This window comes from Phalacrocorax aristotelis, chromosome 6 (assembly GCF_949628215.1).
Source record: "Phalacrocorax aristotelis chromosome 6, bGulAri2.1, whole genome shotgun sequence".
NCBI lineage: Eukaryota > Metazoa > Chordata > Aves > Suliformes > Phalacrocoracidae > Phalacrocorax > Phalacrocorax aristotelis.
In genome coordinates, this window is record NC_134281.1 from 5872501 (window position 1) to 5891515 (window position 19015).

General features: G+C 43.0%; 1 protein-coding gene across 22 annotated transcripts in view; it reads left to right on the forward strand.

Annotated features, from left to right (window-relative positions):
- FOXP1 (forkhead box P1) overlaps positions 1-19015 on the forward strand; it is a 390881-nt gene that overhangs the window by 352521 nt on the left and 19345 nt on the right. For 17 of the 22 annotated variants that reach the window (XM_075095656.1, XM_075095655.1, XM_075095663.1 and 14 more), the window contains 5 exons: positions 928-1015; positions 7026-7109; positions 15690-15891; positions 15997-16076; positions 16729-16830. In XM_075095656.1, coding sequence (XP_074951757.1) covers positions 928-1015; positions 7026-7109; positions 15690-15891; positions 15997-16076; positions 16729-16830 — 556 coding nt within the window. The remainder of the gene's footprint in view (positions 1-927; positions 1016-7025; positions 7110-15689; positions 15892-15996; positions 16077-16728; positions 16831-19015) is intronic. The other 5 variants (XM_075095666.1, XM_075095665.1, XM_075095674.1 and 2 more) reach the window with 1 other exon arrangement.

Sequence of the window (19015 nt, forward strand, 5' to 3'; positions counted from 1 at the left end):
GGATAAGTAGGCCAAATTGTTCTGTGTTGTAAATCACAGGAGTCAGTAGAGTTAAATTTAGCCCATCGTTTGCTAAAGATCTTGAAATCAAGGCAATTTAAAGGTAACAAAAAAGTGTAGATGGGAGAACAATATTTGGAGATTATTTTTTTTTGTACTTCTATGGCTCTACGAAGGTATTATGATATAATACCTGGGAAGGCGTTAGCCCCAAACGTAGCTTTAGCCTGAGCCTTAGAGCAGATTTATTTTAAAGGCTTTATTTTTTTTATTTATTTTAACATTTGCATGGGGGAAGTTTTTCAGAACACGTACTACAACAAATCTTGAATTCCAGCTGTTCTAGTGTTCTGGATGACTTTTTGTTTCTTTTGGATGAAGAAGATTTGTTTTACAGTAACTGTCCGTATTTTTCTCTCTTTTATTGGTACATATTTTGCACATACTTATACACCAAATTTTCTGTGGTTTTTTGTTCTTCACACAATCACGTATTTTATTTTATTTTTAATCACATAAACATGAGGGTTCTGTGGGATTTAATTATTCATGTATTGCATGTGTCCATTTAGATATATCCAGCATCTTATAGTCAAGTAATACGAAATTATATATTAAATTATTTTACTGTAATTTCTTGATCTCACTTTCATTTACCTAATGGAGGAAAAAGAACTGTTCTGCAAAATTTCGCTTCTATATAAATGAGCCGCCTTTTGAAAAAATGTGCTTAAGATATAATGAGTGATGGGAAGATACACAAGCCAAAGCAGGACAGAGAAAAAAAAAAATTTAAAATGGTCTTAAAAATCTCAGGTGTTGATGAAGACCTGCTGGATAACATTCAGATTGCTTATTCATCCTGGTAACTACTTTTTCCTTTTTGTTTATCCATTTCACTTAATGATTTTCTGTGTATTGTTACAGACATCTCAACAGTGAGCATGCGCTGGATGATAGAAGTACAGCCCAATGTAGAGTACAAATGCAGGTTGTACAGCAGTTAGAGCTACAGGTAAAATAAAATTTATTTTAATATTACCTCAGTATTAATCAAATCCAATTCTCGACAGCAATAAAAAATGAGTTCTGCTTTTCCCCCTATGATTGAAAACCAGCTTTCAAAACCTTCTTGTAGTAGTTTTAAAAACCGTCAAAAGAAACTGCAGCTTCATTTCCTCTTTTCTAAACCGTAACTTGAAAAGAAATAGGAAACTTAAACAGGCTGACTGGTTGGAAATCCATCAGTATGTATCTAATGCTTCCTATAGTCACCCGGGGGGGCGGAGGGGGGCGAGCGGAATATGGTCCCCTTCATTTAGAGTTGTTGATCCACGGGGGAAATGGTTGATGTTTATTTCAAAACGCTGCATGACCTGGCTTGTTTGGTGGTCTCTCATATACTAATACACTCCATGTACTATTATTATTACTACTACTATTATTTTTTGCCATTTGTAGCAAGTAATTTTTTACAAGTGCCAAAAGGGGGTAAATTGGAATATATTGAATGCGATGCAAAGGTATGACCTGTTTGTGTAACTGCCTTTCCAAATGCTTTTGAGTCCTTTCTGTCTCCCTGCACCTCCCTGCTCTGGCTGGGCGGCTTTGACAGTGTGTCTGTGTGTAGGCAAGAGGTTAGCAAAGAAGGGAAATTAAAACAATGTTGTACATTATATAGTTACCAGCTATTGAAAAACCTATTTTGTATGCAAGACGGCAGCATAGAGATATATGGAAAGCCTTGGGCTAAGTACAGAAGATAATTACATTTGGAATTTTACTGAGTTAAGTCATTTATAGCTTCAAATAGTTGGAGAGAAAAATCAGCAAAAACACACTTAAACTTCTTGTTGTTACTTTTCAAGATAAGCATTTTAAAAATGCCTTTTATCTTCTTATCTTACAAATTACCCTTTTTCTTTCATAGATATTTCCTAAATTTTACTTTCAGGAACACGCTGGTCATGACACTCTTCCACTTTTAGCTGAAGCAATATAAACTATTTTAATACAAGTTTTATAAAAACCAAACTACCAGTCATAAAATATCAGAGTCTTGCAGAAAATGTTATGAGAAATGGTCTGTTATTTTAACAAGTTTCTCGGGAATTAGGGGGGAAAAAAAAAACCTGCAGTCTTCCTGGTAAACTGAGATATGAGATAATCTTTTACCAAGATGCAGTAATATTCAGGCTGAAGGTAAATCTAGATTCTTCAGTTACAGTCAGCTTGAAAAGCGTTAATCCTTCTGTCCTGCAGTCGCTGGGAATGGCTGTGCCTGGAACTACAGGAGGATGCACTGTGTTAACAGTTGGACAGGACAGAGATGATACTTGGTTACCACCTCTCCATAAGCCCTTGACAGTATTTTTGAAAGATTTATCAGCGGTGCATTCTACTAATTGTTACAAGTGACTAATAATTACAGCTTCACACCCGTTTAGTGCTGGGGAATGCCTCTCAGCTTAGAGTCATTGCATGGGAAGGCAGCACAAGGACCCCAAGACAAGAACATTTCAAGGTGGTGTGAGGGCAAAAAAAACCCCGCATTTGTTTTTAACAATCATACTAGCAGAGTAGATAGGATGAACTGCAGCCTTAATATAGACAGGGATGTTGATAACAGAGTGAGACCATCTGTGTGTCGGCCAGCAAGGACAGGTGGAGGAGGAGAAGGAACGGTGGTCCTGCTTCTGAAATGGACCTGTAACTCCCCTCTTCTCCCTCTCCTTTCATCCTGTGTATCAGTCCTCTGATACTTTTTTAAAAAATATCTGCCTAAATAATGTATGAGGATTTGTCCTCCAGTACCTAGTTTGTCTGGCTGTGACGTGTTTTTCCACAGAATCATAATAAAACAAAAGTCTGGGCCAATAGCAGGGTTTTCAAATGACGTGGTCTGCAGCGCCCAGCGTGTGTTGTAGCAGGAGCAGTTGGGCTAAAACCATTGACCTGATACTCCCGCAACGGAGCACTCACCAACAGCGTGGCGACAACAAGCCCCGTGGCCAGCTGTTTTGAGTTTTGTGAGCTAGGCGGAGGAGGAGCCCATAGCCTTTCCCACTTGACCTGCGGTGCTCAGCACTGACGAAGCTTTGCCTTCCAGTGGAGCTGTGAAGTATCGCAAGCTGTGCAGGGTCCAACACCATGGCAAGATCTAAATGCCTCACCGTTTCATGCATGTACAGCCCCATCAAGACGGGTAGAATTTAAGAAATTAATTCCACCTGAGGGATGCACTTCAGGTTTTGAGTGTGATGGACCCAAATGCAAGCCTGCCTTTTTTTCTTCATGCTCTTATTTATTTTGCACACAATAGTTTTATCAGTGTTGTAGACAGAGATGAGTGTAACATCCTTTAAAGAAAGTAATTTTTAAATGAACTTTTTGAAAAAATGGGGTCAGATCTGTTTTGAGTTTGATTGCAAATGCCCCTTTGCAGAAGTATCTCGAAGCTTTGGTCTCAGCATTTCCATCACAAACATACTTTAAATATCACAGACAAGGTAGACATCTTCTCATATTTCACTTTGTTTAAACCATCTTGACATGATCATTTGTTGCCATTATAAATAGTGAGAATTGGGCTGCTGGGTAAAACACAAACACAGGAACGTATCCCTGTCCTTAGCTTGTTCTTAGCTGGACGAGGACATCCATTTTGCAGCACCACCTTTGAGTGGAAAAACATTCCAGGACAGCAGCAAGGCTATGATAAGTTTAGAAAAGTATCTTCTAATGGGAGACAACAAAGACAGCCGGCCATTTTCAGTGTAGTGAAAACACTGCTTGGGCCTGTTTTCCTAAAGCACCCATTGACACCCTTGAAAAGTGTATCCGAAACCTTCCTAGTGCACAGCCTGACTAGGCTCGTAATGGGAGGGAAGAGGCTACGTCGTGGTTGTCTCTTGCATTGCCCCATGACTGGCTTCCTTCTCCTTTGTCCTTGGTCTGTCCAAAATCCCGCTGCTGCTGAAGTGATCTCCCCTTCCTGTTGATGTGGCCATGTTGCTCCTGTTGAATGCCCTCACTGGGTTTCCATTCCTGCTCCTTGCTGTTATTTTCTGTCTGTTTTTCCTCCTGTGCAATTTCTCCATCATCTGTGCCTAATGCTTCTTCTCTTGCTCCTTGGTCGCCAGGCTCCCCTGCTGCCCCCTCGCCTTAAGCCTCTTCTGGCCTGTGCTTTCTCTGCCTTCCCTCTCCTGCCTTTCCTACCTGTGTAGTTCTAGGATTTATCCTCTCTGGGGCAAGGCGTGTGTCTTGGTGTCCAAGTTCGCAAAGCACGTACCTTGCCCTGGATGTGTCTTCTGTTGAACCACAGTTAGGCGCCTACATCGTGGTTGTACCCCGCAGGGGTGAGGGAGACCTCACAAAATCAGGCTTGTCATGAAGAACGGGGTGGCCATCTGAAAACTCCCACCATGCAGCGCTTTCCAAATGGATATAGGAAAAAAGAATGAGGCTTCAGATGGGTCTTCAGATCCCCTGTACAGAGCAGATCCTTTCGTACATGGCAGAACAGTCCTTGCCCAAGAATATTTAAGAGTAGATCAAGAGCATTCTCCTGCATGTCTACTAGTAATCCCCATTTCTGGACCATCTGCACTCCAGTGAGTGCCACCAGTGAGAATTTGCTCCCATCAGCGGCCAAGCAAGCCCTCGTGGCTTCTTTTGTGTGACCCCACTGACCAGAGGGGCTACTACTGACATTCTAGTTTTATATCACTACTGCTTCCTGACCTAAGGGGAAAATAGTTTAAAGAAATTCTTCAGATTTTTTTACTTCTCTTCAGTGCTTTGAAACTGAGAGACCTCTATTTTTCATAATTTAAACTCCTGCCTAACTGGGTGAGTGTTTGAATTCCTAGACTATGACAAAATGCTAGCGTATGTCTGCCTGAAATGTCGAGAGGATCTTTAATAACCTCCATCCACCAGAAACGGCGTTAAAAGCATTGCTAAGATGATGAGTAAAAACACTACAAACAAGGACCCCGGCCGTTCGGAGGGAGGTGCACCGCTCCGTTTCGCCGAGGGGGCCCAGAGGAAGCGCTGCAGGGTGTGCCCGGTGCTGCCCGGGTGCCTTTCCCTCCTGCCGCCGCGCTGGTGCAGGCAGGAAGCTTTCAGGTGCCTGCCTTTTATTTATTTTGGCTAGAAGATGTTGTTCTTTTGCAGTAGCTTGCAGACCAAAATTTAATGCACAGATGACCCCGCCAAGCAGCCCGTGTGCCCAGCGACTGCTACGAATGAGAGATTGCACAACAGAGCTGCTCTGAGAGTGCAACTCTTTCTCGGCTTTGATTTGTTTTGTGTGAAGCACGGCCGGCTGAGGGGTGAGACCTCTCCTTTTTCTGGAGGGGTCCTCAGAGATCTCTCAGAGGGAGAAGTTTCTGCTGCAGTGCTACGATAAGAGCCTGTCGCTGCCCTTCGGCTCTTCCGTGAAGTCCAGCGCAGATCTGGTGATGAGATTGCAGGAGATCTGCTGCAGGTGTCAGGTTTTTTCTCTTGCTGTTGAGATTTTTGACCAAGAAAAGAGCAGCTGTTTGAAAAGCCCAGCAATTTTTGCTTTTGCACTTCCAGAGCGCACAGTGGTGGTGACACCATTTTTTCCTTTATTTAATTCCTGTCTCAGAAACCCATGTGCCAAGTTTTATCCCATCATGACGCCCTTCTGGCATGGTCAGAAACCCCTCACCTTGCAAAGAGCAAGACAACCTTGACTGTAAGGTTATGAATGGGGATTTATGACCAAGTCTCTTTTTATATACACTTAGCCCAACTTTACTGCTACAAACAGATGATGGTGATAAGGTGGGCAGGTTGTTTAAAGTTTTTCTGGAATGCAAGCATAGCTCTCGTCTTGGCACCAGGAATCTGGCTTGTCTAAAGCAAAAACTCAGCTCTGTGAAAATTGTCATTTGGATGAACCTGATCCGAGTCCTGCTGGAAACAGGAGCCTTTATGCTGGGCATGTAGATTAACAACACCTCTTTTTCATTAGTATTATTTCTTAATATCTTTGCACTGTTTTTTTTTTTTTTAAAGAGCAGCTGGAAAAAGTCCTATTCTCACATACAAAAAATTTCTTGTTTTCAAAAATAATGAGATTTAGTGTCTGTCCGGTGCATTGAAATGCATTGGGAAGCCGTCCTGGCCAAGGATGTGTACGGTGTGATCCTGAGACACCAGCTGTTGCCTGGTGCAGATCTCAGCCAAAAAATGGCAAGAGACACCCAGAGCAGGAGCTTAGCCCAGCTCTTTGGCACGATGTTACCGATGAGAAAGGGTGAAAGCGTCGGTCCTGTGGCGTTGTGTGCCCTGAGATGAGGGCCCTGGGGCGCTTCCTGACGCCGTTAGCCTTTCCTACCCTGCTGACCTCAGGTGCATGCCAAAGGGACGCTTCCAACTCCCACTGCTGCTCCTGCCCACGCTCGGGGTGCCCCAGCTCAGGTTCCCAGCCTGGCTGCCCAGGGTGGCCGGCCGACGGGCTGTGCCACCTTCTCAAGTTAAAACAAGGCATTTTCTAGAGCCGTGCCCCACGGAGGTGGCTCCTGTGGTTTAACCACTGCTGTCTCTGTGCTTGCAGCACATGCCGCAAAGCCTGTACGTGACGTAAAAGCCATGGTCCATTTGTGCCGCTTGTTTTCTGGTCTGGAAGGAGGCAAACGCATCTCAGATTCACTGCCTCACTTGCTTTCTGCTGTGCCTCCTGAGCCGGAGTGGGGCTGGTTAATAAACATGATTCACTGTTGTCTTTTAGCTGTCAGGGCTAGAGTGAAGCTCTTGGTGCCGGCAGGTCTAGCTCTTCTCACTCGAGGGCTAATGCATTTTGCTTTGGGAAATAGTGACACCCAGCACCACGCGTTAGCTTTACCTCATGAATAGACCATATACAATTTCCAAACTACTCAGCAATAAAACTCTTCTGTCTCATGCCTCGGTGCCAGCTGTTTAATTAGGAATAAGCAAAGGCTGGGTTTTATTTGTACGAGTAACAGAGGATTTTTTTCCCCCCCTTTCAGCTTGCAAAAGACAAAGAACGCCTGCAAGCCATGATGACACACCTGCATGTGAAGTCAACTGAACCAAAAGCCACCCCTCAGCCCGTAAGTACCGAACTGTGCCGAAAGCAAACAAAACCTCACAACAAACCTCTCTTTCCTGTTCCCCACCGGGGCGCGTGATGCGAAGCGTGGCCTGCTTCGGAGCCGGTTGCGGCGAGGAGGTGCAAAGAGCTGCTTTGCAGGAAGGCACTTCCATGGGCGCCTGGGTTTCGTCGTCCCCCTCTCTTCAGGGAGTTTGAAAGTTTTGCTCTAAAGCTGATGCGTTGGGCCTTTTCCTGGCCTCTTGTACTAGCCTGTAAGCCACTTTGCATCAGTCCGACTTGCATGAAATCTTAGGAAGTGTTAGGAAGGAGAAGTAATTAAATTGTATTTAGTATATTTATTTTGCTTTCTCCCTGTCTGACAGACATTTACAATAGAAGAGATCCTAGCTGCATGTTTTGATGATAATCGTGGTTACCCAGTATCAGGTTTTACACTGCTGAAACTGAGAAGGGAAACCTTCTCTGCCCCAGATTGCCCTTTAAGAAAGGGAGTGCGGGGGAGGCAAGTGGCTTTGCAGCGCAAGGCAACTCCTGGGTACCCCCAAACCCAGGCAAATCCACCACCTCCTTCCCTGACCACAATGACTCTTCTTCAGCTGTTGTTTTCTCCCAACCTCTTAATGCTGAAAATGTTCCTCAGGGCTTCCAATGATTATTCAACATGGAGAGAGTGCTTTGCTTCTTGATTTTAAGATTTGTAAGATTTAAAGGTACACTGGCTTTATTTGATTTTGCTTTGAGTCATTGTGTGAAAATTAATTGAGCGTTGACAATCTATAGTTAGTACTAGCAATTTTAATCAATATGCAATGATGCAGCATAATGACAAAGTATTGGTTTATCTGTTTTGACTGATTTTTTTTCTATAAATAAAGCAAACACACACCCATATATGTGTGATTTATGGTGATAGAAATAAAAAGGAGTCAGACTATTAACCCAGCAAATATGGTAGCCTGCCAAGATGCAGTTGGTAGACAAAATTAATGTCTGAAACAGAACACATTACAGAGATAGAGAACATAAAATCATTAAACACTTCGCGCACCCATTTTTACTAGAAAAGGATTTCTCAGTTTCCATGTAGTTGGAAATAAATGGCTGCAGAAGTGCATAGGGAGGCTACTAGACAGAAAATTGCAGGCTATTCAGCAACACTGGAGCAGATGTCAAAGTCAACGGGAAATTTCGGTGCCTTGGAGAGAGTCGAGTGGTAGGTGTAAACCCTTCCATTTAAGCTGTTGAGATGCCGAAAATTGCTTGATCCGGTGGATACCAGCCCTCTAGAGTAGAGACTACTTACGGGGTCTATAAAAATAGCATTCTTCTAGTTCCTCGCATCCATCTCAGCCTGAATGCAAATGCTTCAGCGCATTGTTGGCAAAGTATGTAGACCCAACAGAATGGGGAGGAGGTTTGGTTTCTATAGCTCTTACTGGATTAAAAATTAAAACAGCGGAATAATCTGGGAGTCTCAAAGCACTCTGCCTTGAGGCCTTTCATAACAGCAGTGCCCCTCAGGAGGAAGGATTAAAAACTAAAGGGAGGAAATCATAAGAAGGCGAGCAGCGTTTGGCAAGGCAGCTCGTGATCGATGCTCAGCCACGGAGGGCAGGAAGCTTTCGCGGGTGTTGTAGGCTAAGGAGATACCAGGCGGTGTCGCCATGAAGATTAGTGTTAACAGCTAATAAACAAGGAAAAGCAGCGGGAAAACGAAAAAAAAAAAAAGTGAACGCAGGGGGAAAAGGGCTGTCTTGATTAGTATTAAAAATGTTTTACATTCTGGAAAATTATAGCTTTGTTGGGGACCTCCTACTAAATTTATTTTTAACTGCTCTATTGAAAATTCTGTACCACTAGTCAACATTATCTCTCAGTTGCTCAGCACAGTGTTTCTTTATTAAAAGAAATAGGCATGAATATTTTTGACTGAAAAATTAATAGCTTTTGAATTCATACACAGCAGGTTTTCTTTTGCAAAGAAGTCCAATATCGCTGCACAGCACTTCTATAACCATTTATTTAGAGTCCAAGTCAAACCTTTGACAGCTAGAGCAGTGTTACAAGCCAACATAAAGAACTCCAAGATGTAAACCAACAATAGGCAGTCTGTGTGAGGTTTGCCATTGTCAAATACATAGATTGTTTGGATTAGTTTATGTAAATGTACTGTTGTATTACCCTTTGGAAAAAAAAAGATCACATTTGTGTATGAAAAGTGGTTTCGTTCACAGGCAGCATTATAAATTCCTTATCCTTTAACTTACATGTTAGAAGTAAAAATTGGTGCCTGACAGGCCTATATTGTGTGGCACTCTGTTGTTGGATTGAAACTGCCTTCTTTTCATTTATTGAAATATAGAAAAATTTATTATAGATACCATCTGATAAATCAGAAATTATTAAAATATGTATAGGTGAAGCATTTGAAAATTAATTATAAAATGTAGAAGTATAGTGTTTTGCATAAATTGCGCTTTCCCCGTGAAAAAAATACACAGGCACTGCATAGACTCTGCTAGACCCTAGTCCTTTTAACTCAGTGGGATGGGACTTTGGTAAAAAGATCTGATGACCATTATTGCAGTGCAAAGTATTCTTTACATCCAGTAATTAATTTTTTTTTTTTGCCAACATAACTAATGCAAGGTGTATGTTAGAATTAATGTATTACGGCACATCGGTGATTTTAAACGAAGGAGCGGCGGTGAATCCAAACAGAGCAGTGAATTGGGATTTAAAATTGTGGCCTTTTCATGGTGGAGGAATGTTTTTATTCTGCTTAAAGAATCCGAATGCTTGTTTTTAAACTATTTTGTTACTGGCAGGTAAAATTGGCGACTGCGCGTCTGCGTTAACCACATGCCATTTTTAAGCCACGCTGGCCATTGGCTCTGACTTTCCCTTTTGGGCTTCAGGCGGTGGCTGAGCGGGTGGTTTTGGACTGGTTGGACCGCAGCCAGGTTCTTGGTGGTCGTGCATCGATTCAAAACTCGCCCAGCTTCGGGGAAGGGTTGCTTGTCCAGCCTAGCCATGTCCATCCACCACATCCCCACCTTCGGGTGGCTTTGGCTCCTCGCAGTAATTTTGACCTTGGGAAGGGCGGTGGAGTGGCCCGTGCATTTCACTACGCCAGTCCACCAAGACATCTGTCCGATAAAGCTCTTCAGTTCTGTTAGAGCCGATGAGATTTAAACATGTTCTTACGTGGCGTAGTGGTGGGTGGCCCAAATTGTTGGCGATAGGCGCGTACGTGGGGAGGTCGCTGTTGATGTCTGGGGTACTGCAAAGGGCAGCTCTTGCCCTGCTCCTGCAGAGCTGCTGGGCAGGCGGGAGGGGGCTGGGGAAGGAGACCACGCCATGAGCTGGGGGCAGCGCTACATGCCTTCTTTAGAAAGGTCCAACTTTAGATATTAAAATGCCCGATGGTGCCGCGCTTTGCCAGAAGTATCTCACAGCTCAACACCTGGGGCACGTGAAGTTGTTCCTGTTGCTGCTACATGTCTTGTTTTGGTGAGACTAAAGGCCTGAATAAAGTGAGAACAAAGCTGTCTGTGAAGGAATATGCTGTGACATATTTTTGTAAGGTGAATTTTTTTTCAAGAAAAAAAAATCCACAACACAAAAGCCAGAACAATTTCTTTAGAGCTTTCATTCTGGATTTCCTATTAAGATCCCTTCCCTTACATGGTATTTTCATTGGTGTTAGTGATCAGCATAATAAGTTGAAATGCAAACGTGCTTTCTTTTGGGGGTTTAACTTATGTCGGAGTTCATAGGAAGAGAAGGAAAAGGAAAAAGCATCAACCAACAAGTAATTCTGCATACTAGGTGCTATAGCCATCTTTTAAAAATAGACAGAACACTTTTAAAGAAACTTTTGGCACTTTAAATAAAATGCACTGTTAGATATCCCTTCTTTAATGTATTTTTTTACCCTAACCGTAGCAGTTACGATTGTTTTGAAATACTGTTTTTAGCAACTGTAATAACAAAGCATTAAAAAAAAATAGTCTTTTAACTGTTGAGGTAATGACTGAGCATTTTAGCTGCTGTAGCCATACTTTATAGTTTGAAAAAATAACGATACGCAGCAATAAAGAGAGATTCTCAAGCACAACAAAAGCTGTTTTTATATACTGGTTTTCATTAAGTCTCACTCCTCAGCTTCGGTTTCCTTAGTATTGCTGCCAATAACAACACCTGCTAAGTGATTGCTGCCTGCTAGGCTCTGCATCTAGTACACTAATGTGTCCAGGCTGAAACGGGAGAGGACGACACAGCGTTTAACCAAGTTTTAAGCCCAGCGTTAGCTCTCTGCCTCACCCTCGGCGTGTTTCGGTCAGGAGCTCAGTGCGGAGAGATCCACAGCCCCAGCTGGGACCAGAGCAGCAGCGTCCATCGCAGAGGAGTCGCTGCCCTGCAGTGGTGGGTATGGCCCCACCGTGACACTTAGGAATATATATATTTTTTCTTTCTTTCTTTCTTTTAAAAGAGTTTCAGAGGCTTTTTTATACGCAGCCACTATTGTCACGTAAAATGTTTACACAAAGAGAAATCAGACTTAGCCCTAGTGGGAAAGCCACTTACTGGAAATCTATTTTATGGGGTGAAGGAGAGGGTTACCTCTCTGCCTTGTTTATATCGAAAGGAAAAAAAAAGAAAATTACTCACTCTTCACCTTTAATAGGAAGACATGACTATTTCTTGAAAGGGAAGGTTAATAATAAAATCCTAAGCAGGATATTGACCGCTGAAACAATTATGGCATTTATGATTAGGTTAAAACAGTATGAGGAAATGTTCTCAAAAAACAAAACTGAACAAAGCACCCAACAAGGTTCAGTGATTGAATTTGCAGAATTTTACGAACTAGAACTTGTGGGTTTTGGTGGTTTTTCTGTTGGTTTTTTTTTTTCCCCTTCTTGTTTTTGGGGGTTTTGGTGGGTGTTTTTTTAAGGCTGGAGGAAATCCTCCCTCCCCCCCATCCCCCGTACAAACATTACAAAAGCCATTTAACTCTTTGGTGCAAGGGCTGTGCTCTGGGGCGTGCTTGGAGAGTGCCCCACGTTGTACCTTATTGCAGTGCAAGAGTTCTTGCTCACTAAAGCGCTAACTCCGTGACTTAGGTTCCCTCCCCTCTGACAGCAACGATACCTCATCCAAAAATTACAGTATGTGGGAAACGTGCTGTTTGCAAAATACCAGCGTGAACAACTTTTCTAATCATAGTAACTTGTTTTTAAATAGGAAATGCAAACAGGGAGAAACCGTGTCGAGTTTCCATGCGGAAAAGAAGCCCTCCCAGCCTGGTCCCTCCCTGCTCTTTGCCCTGCACAATCATCCGCAGCCGCTTTCACGTTTCTAATTGACGCCAGTATTAAGATTTAATAGTTTACCGTTCAGATTAATATTTCAAGATGGCAACAAAACCAACACCATTCATAATTTGTTATTCTGCTCTAATTCACAATGGATTTTTCAGCCTTTGCGCTATGGATGCAACAAAGAAAGCAGCAGCGAAGGTCTGCAGAGGGGGCGCAGCCCTCTCCTCCCTTACCCTGGCTTGTGTTTTGGTTACGGCATCGGCAGGGATCGGACCCTGGCTGGAAGAAGAGAGTGTCATCAAATAAAACATGGAAAAAGGAAAAACTTTGCTAGCGATAGACAAGGTCGTGTTTCATTAACTTGTTGGTTCAGGCTCGCAAACGGTCGTTGGAGGTGAAACGCAGCAGACTCGCTGCGTTCCAGCTTTTTGTTCTCTCTTTCCTCACAGACTGCAGTCATGTTTAATTTGGAAACTGGGCTCCTTTGGCAAATTAGCAATTAGAACAATTTTGTGGGAATATGTATATGTGTCATTAGTTTTCCTGCAAATTAATAGCGAGAGCAGAGGTCAGGCAGAAATTTTCCACTTGACTGCAGCTCCTCTGTTGAGATTTGGCACTTTGTTTTGGAACGGCCACAGCTGCTCAAAGCCACAGTCTTCCTTTAGGAACTGTCTTTTAATTAGTTTACCTCATAGCCATTATTACAAATATTACTGCCTCCCCTCCTTGAAATAAAATTACTGTTTCTACAAAATATTCCGGTGACATCTTGCACCACTGCACATTGATGGTGGGGTCACTCGGATGCAGCGTTTAATCATTAGATCACCTCCATAAGCATCTCCTAATTAGAGTCCTTACAATACAATTTTATCTGGTAATTAGCTGAGATTGGCTGCTTCCTCTGTAGCTTATTAGTGGCAGCCCAGCAGTGGGTGTGAATCACAGTGTCATTTGTCAAGCCTGTTAAAGCCCCCCCCCCCCTTTGCTCGTCCTCTTCTGTGTTTATTCCTAGTTGCTACCTACGCTGAAAAGCCTAAAGAAATTTAACACGATTCAAATTCTTTAAGCAGGGAACGCTGACCTTTGTAGAGCCGTTCTTGCAGTAGAAACAGATTAAATGTTAAGTTTTTACACACGAAAAAAGGAAGGGGGCTCTTTTGAAATGGAGTAGTTGGAGCTGTAATGATGAAGCACGAGCAGTGATCTTTCCAACAGGAGGGCCCGGCTGCCGAGCCTGCGCTAGAGACGGGCACTTAAAATTGATGCAGATTTGCTCGCAGTTATTGGACTGTTAAAATGTCCATTTAGAAACTGAGATAAAACACAGTAGATTTAATTTCATGGTGAGACCTGTCAGTTGTACTATTATTATTGTCACTTGTCCTTTTATCATATGTAACAGATGGATAGATGGATAACAGGGAGACGTTACTATATGCGTGTCCCTAATCAGTGTCCTTAAATCACGCCGGTCAACAAATGGACGGGGCTCTCGGTGGCGGCACGTGGCGGCAGTGCCCGGCGCCGCGGGGGTTTGACCAGGCATGCTCACCTCCAGGTTGCATTTAGCAGTTCGCACCGGTGCGGGAGTCTCTGGGAAATCAATACCCATATTTCACTGCCTTTCGTGATCCCTTGCTGGGTTCGCACTCTCCGCCCTCACCACAAAGTGTTAAATATTTCCCGCTGGAAGGCGAAGCGTCGTTTGTGAGCACCGGCACAGGAGGATGGGTGTTCGCAGGTCTGCTGCTCACCACCTCCTTTCCTCGGAGCAGTGCTCGGGCATTCGTGGCTGGGGCTTCCCTCGGCTTGCTTCGTCTCACCGTCGGGAGGGAAAAGCAATCACAATTTATCTGTTGCTCAGATGCGTCCTTTCTGTGGGCGATGGGCTTTCTGTGTTGGTACCCGTTCCGTAATATTAGAGCCCTTTCTTTTCCACTACCTTTGTTTGGGATAAATCCTATTATTTTTATAACAAAACGTTATTTGTGGCTGTTAACTCGTACGAGGGATGCTAATAGGAGTTTTCATCTGGTTACTTTCATATGAGGAAAATTAATACAGTGCCTTATGGATAAACGTGCGATGTTTGGGGGCAGAGCTGAGCAGTGTGCCTTGCCTTCATCTGAAAAGGTTTAATGTCCAGCAAAAAGGAATTTTAATCATGAACAAAAGTTGTAAAATTCTGGCCCTGTTAAATTCAGTAGGAATTTTGCTACCAACCTCAGCGGGGTCAGGATTTCACCAATATTATTCGCAAAACAGCCTAAGGGAAGGAAACGTGGAAGTAGTCAAAGAGCCCTTTTCTCAGTCGTCTTTTCTGATGTTGTAGTTAGGAGATCGGATTGTTTGTTTAAAATACTTCAGCAGGGGTGACCTATTGAGACAGAGCGTCATCTTTCAAAGGACGTTGTAGGGCAAAAAGAAAGGGTCGGGGAGGAATGTAGATGCTGGTTATATAAATAGGGTTGTGTATCAAAACCACTTGAGTCGGAGCTGGGTTTGATACGCAGTCCTAGGGGCAGTTGTGTTTTACAGCCTGCTGTGGCAAGCTGCCATTTGTCCGGGGCTGGGCTTCGTGCAGGTAACGCTGATGCCTTCCGTCCTAGGAGAAATAGAAAAAAAAAGACCGGTGCCACTTCTGCTGGGCTGAATGCTTGCAGTATTTCATGCAGTGTGATTAATGAAATTATTCCAGTGTTAACCTACCCTGAGCTTTGCTTTTAAAATGGATGAACAGAAGGGGGAAAAAAGAAAAGCCCAAATGCTGAAGAGAGATTGCATTTCTTCCTAGAACATCCCTAGGAAAGTCTTGCCTTTTATTTTAAGCCTGATGCCTTCAATGAAATATCCAAGACGACTGATTAGAAGCCGTGCATAATGATAGCATGGAAATAAGGTGTGTGGGGTTTAGACTGTGAAACAATGGAACTAAAATAAAATAATAAAATGATGATGTGCTGCATGAGATCTTGTTTTAAGGTTTAGATAAAAATCCATGATTTGTAGTTCTGGCATCAGGCTACGTTATTCTTTTATTTAAATTTCTTCAGAAAGGTATACATTTATTTCCCTTCGCTGGCTCCTAATGGAGATGTTACAACAGCACTTTGTGCTGAAGCAAGCGCTCGGGCTGTGTTGTCTGCTTCAAACTGAGGAAGACTCCGTTATCGATCATTCTCCCTGCAGCCCTTAATTAGCCAGAAATGCCGTTTGTAACGAAATCCTCGTCCTTCCCTCCGCAGCTGAATCTGGTATCGAGCGTCACGCTTTCCAAGACCGCATCCGAGGCGTCTCCGCAGAGCTTACCTCATACTCCCACCACCCCGACTGCGCCCATCACTCCCGTCACGCAGGGACCGTCGGTCATCACTACCACGAGCATGCACAACGTCGGAACCATCCGGAGGCGGTACTCGGATAAATACAACGTCCCCATTTCTTCAGGTAAAGGGGTTCCGGTGGCGCAGCCCCTCCGGCGGCGTGACTTGCTGTGCCCGCAGTCCGGCAGCAGCAGGCTGTGATGATAACAGAACAACTGCTCTTATTTAGCAGATATTGCCCAGAACCAAGAATTTTATAAGAACGCAGAAGTTAGACCACCATTCACGTATGCATCTTTAATTAGACAGGTAAGCTGAGCCAAACACACGCATTTGGATTAGAAAAAAAAAATATACCTCCCTATATGTGCACACTCTGGATTAAATAGATTTTCAAACCTTTGGTATGTAAGCGTGCTCAAATGCTCAAACCTTTACTATAAGGGTTTTTAGAACTGCAATATATAACATAATTGCTTTTGATTAAGTATTACAATACGATGTGATTATTAGGAAATTCATTTCACACAACAGTGAAAATGAGCCTGTTTAAAGATGGCAAGTCAATTATCACAAGCTACAGTAATCTCTGATCCCTAGAATTAATCTGAGCTCTAAATAATTACTGAGCTTTAATCAGCTAGTGAAATGTTTTGCATTTCTCTTTGATTCTGCTTTATGAATGACTAATAAATTAATATTTCTGTAAGGAAACAGAAATAAAAACTCAAAACAATTAGATAATTCCATTTTGAATTTTGCCATTGAACTGTTAAATACAGCCATTAATCTTAGTTCATATTGTGAAAACCCTCCTTTGGATTTTTTCCTCCAAATCTCTTCTTTCTTTCTTCCTTCCCTTCTTCCTTTCTTTCCTTTTTGTATTTGGTAAAGTAGAACTGTGAGCGTATTTTGTACGGGTGTGCTCATAACTGATCTTGCAATCGCTTTGCTTCACAAGGCCATCCTCGAATCTCCAGAAAAACAGCTAACACTAAATGAAATCTACAACTGGTTCACGCGAATGTTTGCTTACTTCAGACGCAACGCGGCGACGTGGAAGGTAAGCCTTAGCCTGCGTGCGCCTCTTGCCTTTGATATCTGACATGTACAGAATAGACGTTGCTGATGACATAACAAATTGTAACGACATGTGGACATGAAAATTTAGATCGGCAGTTTTGACACACGCTGTGTGTCTTATCTGCAGGAACAATTTGATATTTGGCAGAAAAATTCTTCTGCCTTTGGAAACCACTAATTGAATCCCCATTATTGGCTTTTATGTTCTGTGTTTATGCCACGAGTTCCTCTGTGTGGTTGCTGCTAGCAGTGAAACTCAAGCCCTTCAGCTGGAACGTATTAGAAAAAAAAAAAAAAAAAGAGGTAAAGTTATTGTGTCAGTAGAAGATACACTGTTTGTCTTTTTAGTTATGCAGACTGTAATCACAACAACCACTTTTTTTTCCTAGGATCTGTAGATAAGTGGATTTCTTTCCTCAATCAGTTGACTCTCAACTACACGTTGAGATCTGTTACAAACTTCCTTTTTTATTTTTAAATCATACAGCAGAAGCTTATTGAACGTAATACGCAAGAAGCAAGCCCCACAATAAGAACCGTGTTTAAGAAAAATAAACTTGATATTGGGCACTTTGATTTCCTACTGTAACCACTCAGATATTGTTAGATAAGAGGTCTGGGGGGTTAATTTCATTTTATATTTGGGGGGACAATGCTTCCTTTATATAGACCATCCTAATAGCCACACTGGCTTCCGAAGCTAGTGCAGTTACAAATGAATGAATCCAATAACAGGATCTTGTATCGCTGTAAAAATTGCACCCCCGGTACTTTGAGCCTCTCTCAATCTAGACAGCTCTGTTCCTCTCAAACTACCTCAAATGACAAGGTAGGATGAATATGTCCCATACATGCTGTTTCATCAGCTCTTTCTGTTTTTCCTGTCTCAGCTTGCATTTAGGATTAATTCCTTCAGAGGATGAAGCTAAAAATGGTCCTTGGAAGTTAGCTTGGGTTTTTTTAGTAGCATGTTTTGCTTTTAATTCAGATCCCGGCGCAATTTTGTACATTTTCAACCTTGGTCTAGAAGCTCTTAGGTTCAGGAAAAGTCTTGTGATTGCTGCTTGGATTCTTCACTGCAGTCGGAAAACATGAGCAGTGTTTCACTTTGCAGCTTCCTCACTATCCAGAAAGGAAATTAACTTTCCCTGATTTAAGATCCTTTTAGACCTGCCTGTCTTTTGCTGCTGGAGTGGTTCCAGTAGGACTTTTCAGCAGCTGCAGGTGTGGGTGCTAAAGTAAAAATCCTATTTAATTCCAGCAGCAAAGGGAAGGGAAATGGAGGGGGGAGTGGGAGCCCCGGCCATATCTCCTGCGAGGCTAGTTTTAGGAATTAGCTTTGTGCATTGCATAAAATCCAGTCCCAGAAGCCATGTGCACTTACGGCGTGCTTCTGCAGAGGAGGAGGAGAGAGGCTGAGCTGCAGGAATTCAGGCTTGCGGGAGTGGCAAGGTGTGTCCTGGGGAGGGGGGGCAGGTACCATTTAGAGACCCCTCCTGGATACCTTGACCTTGCGCAGGTGTTCAGGTCCTGCTTCACCTACCTGGGAAGAGAAGCTTCACCCCAAGTTCCACCAGCGCTAGCAAAATTGGCAACCAACCGCTTGAAGTAGTGGAGGTTTTCGTGCTGAAGACTGCTCAGATTTATGCCAGCCCTTAGGAACAGCAGGGATGAAAACGCAGCTCTGGATTGGCATGGCGGGAAGCCCACGGGGCGCAGAACAAGCACAAGGGGCTAATTGCAGAATCAGAATAATGTGAATATATACGTGCTGATTTGCGCTCACCTTCAGCTAATGCTTAGGGGGCGTTTGGGTCAGTGTGCCCCAAGTTTAGGGTCAGGATTTGGTGTGGGCAAGCTTCCCTGAGCCCTCTTTCAAAAACACAGAAGAGTGCAGGAATAAAGACTTTTAAAAAAATGAACCTCTCTCCCAAAATGCAGTACAGCAGAGCCTGAGCAGTTATTAAAATAACAAACCCTTTCATTTACTACATTCAAGCATGTTCAGGGTAATTTTTCTGCAAAAGTGGCTTGCATACAAATATTTTTAACAAGGTAAATATATAATCTTACAATAATAGCTCCTAATTTTTCTGTTAAGCTGATTGCTGGGGGAGCGCTGTGAACTGGTTCTGACAGGTCAGAGGCAATGTCTGTTTGCTTTT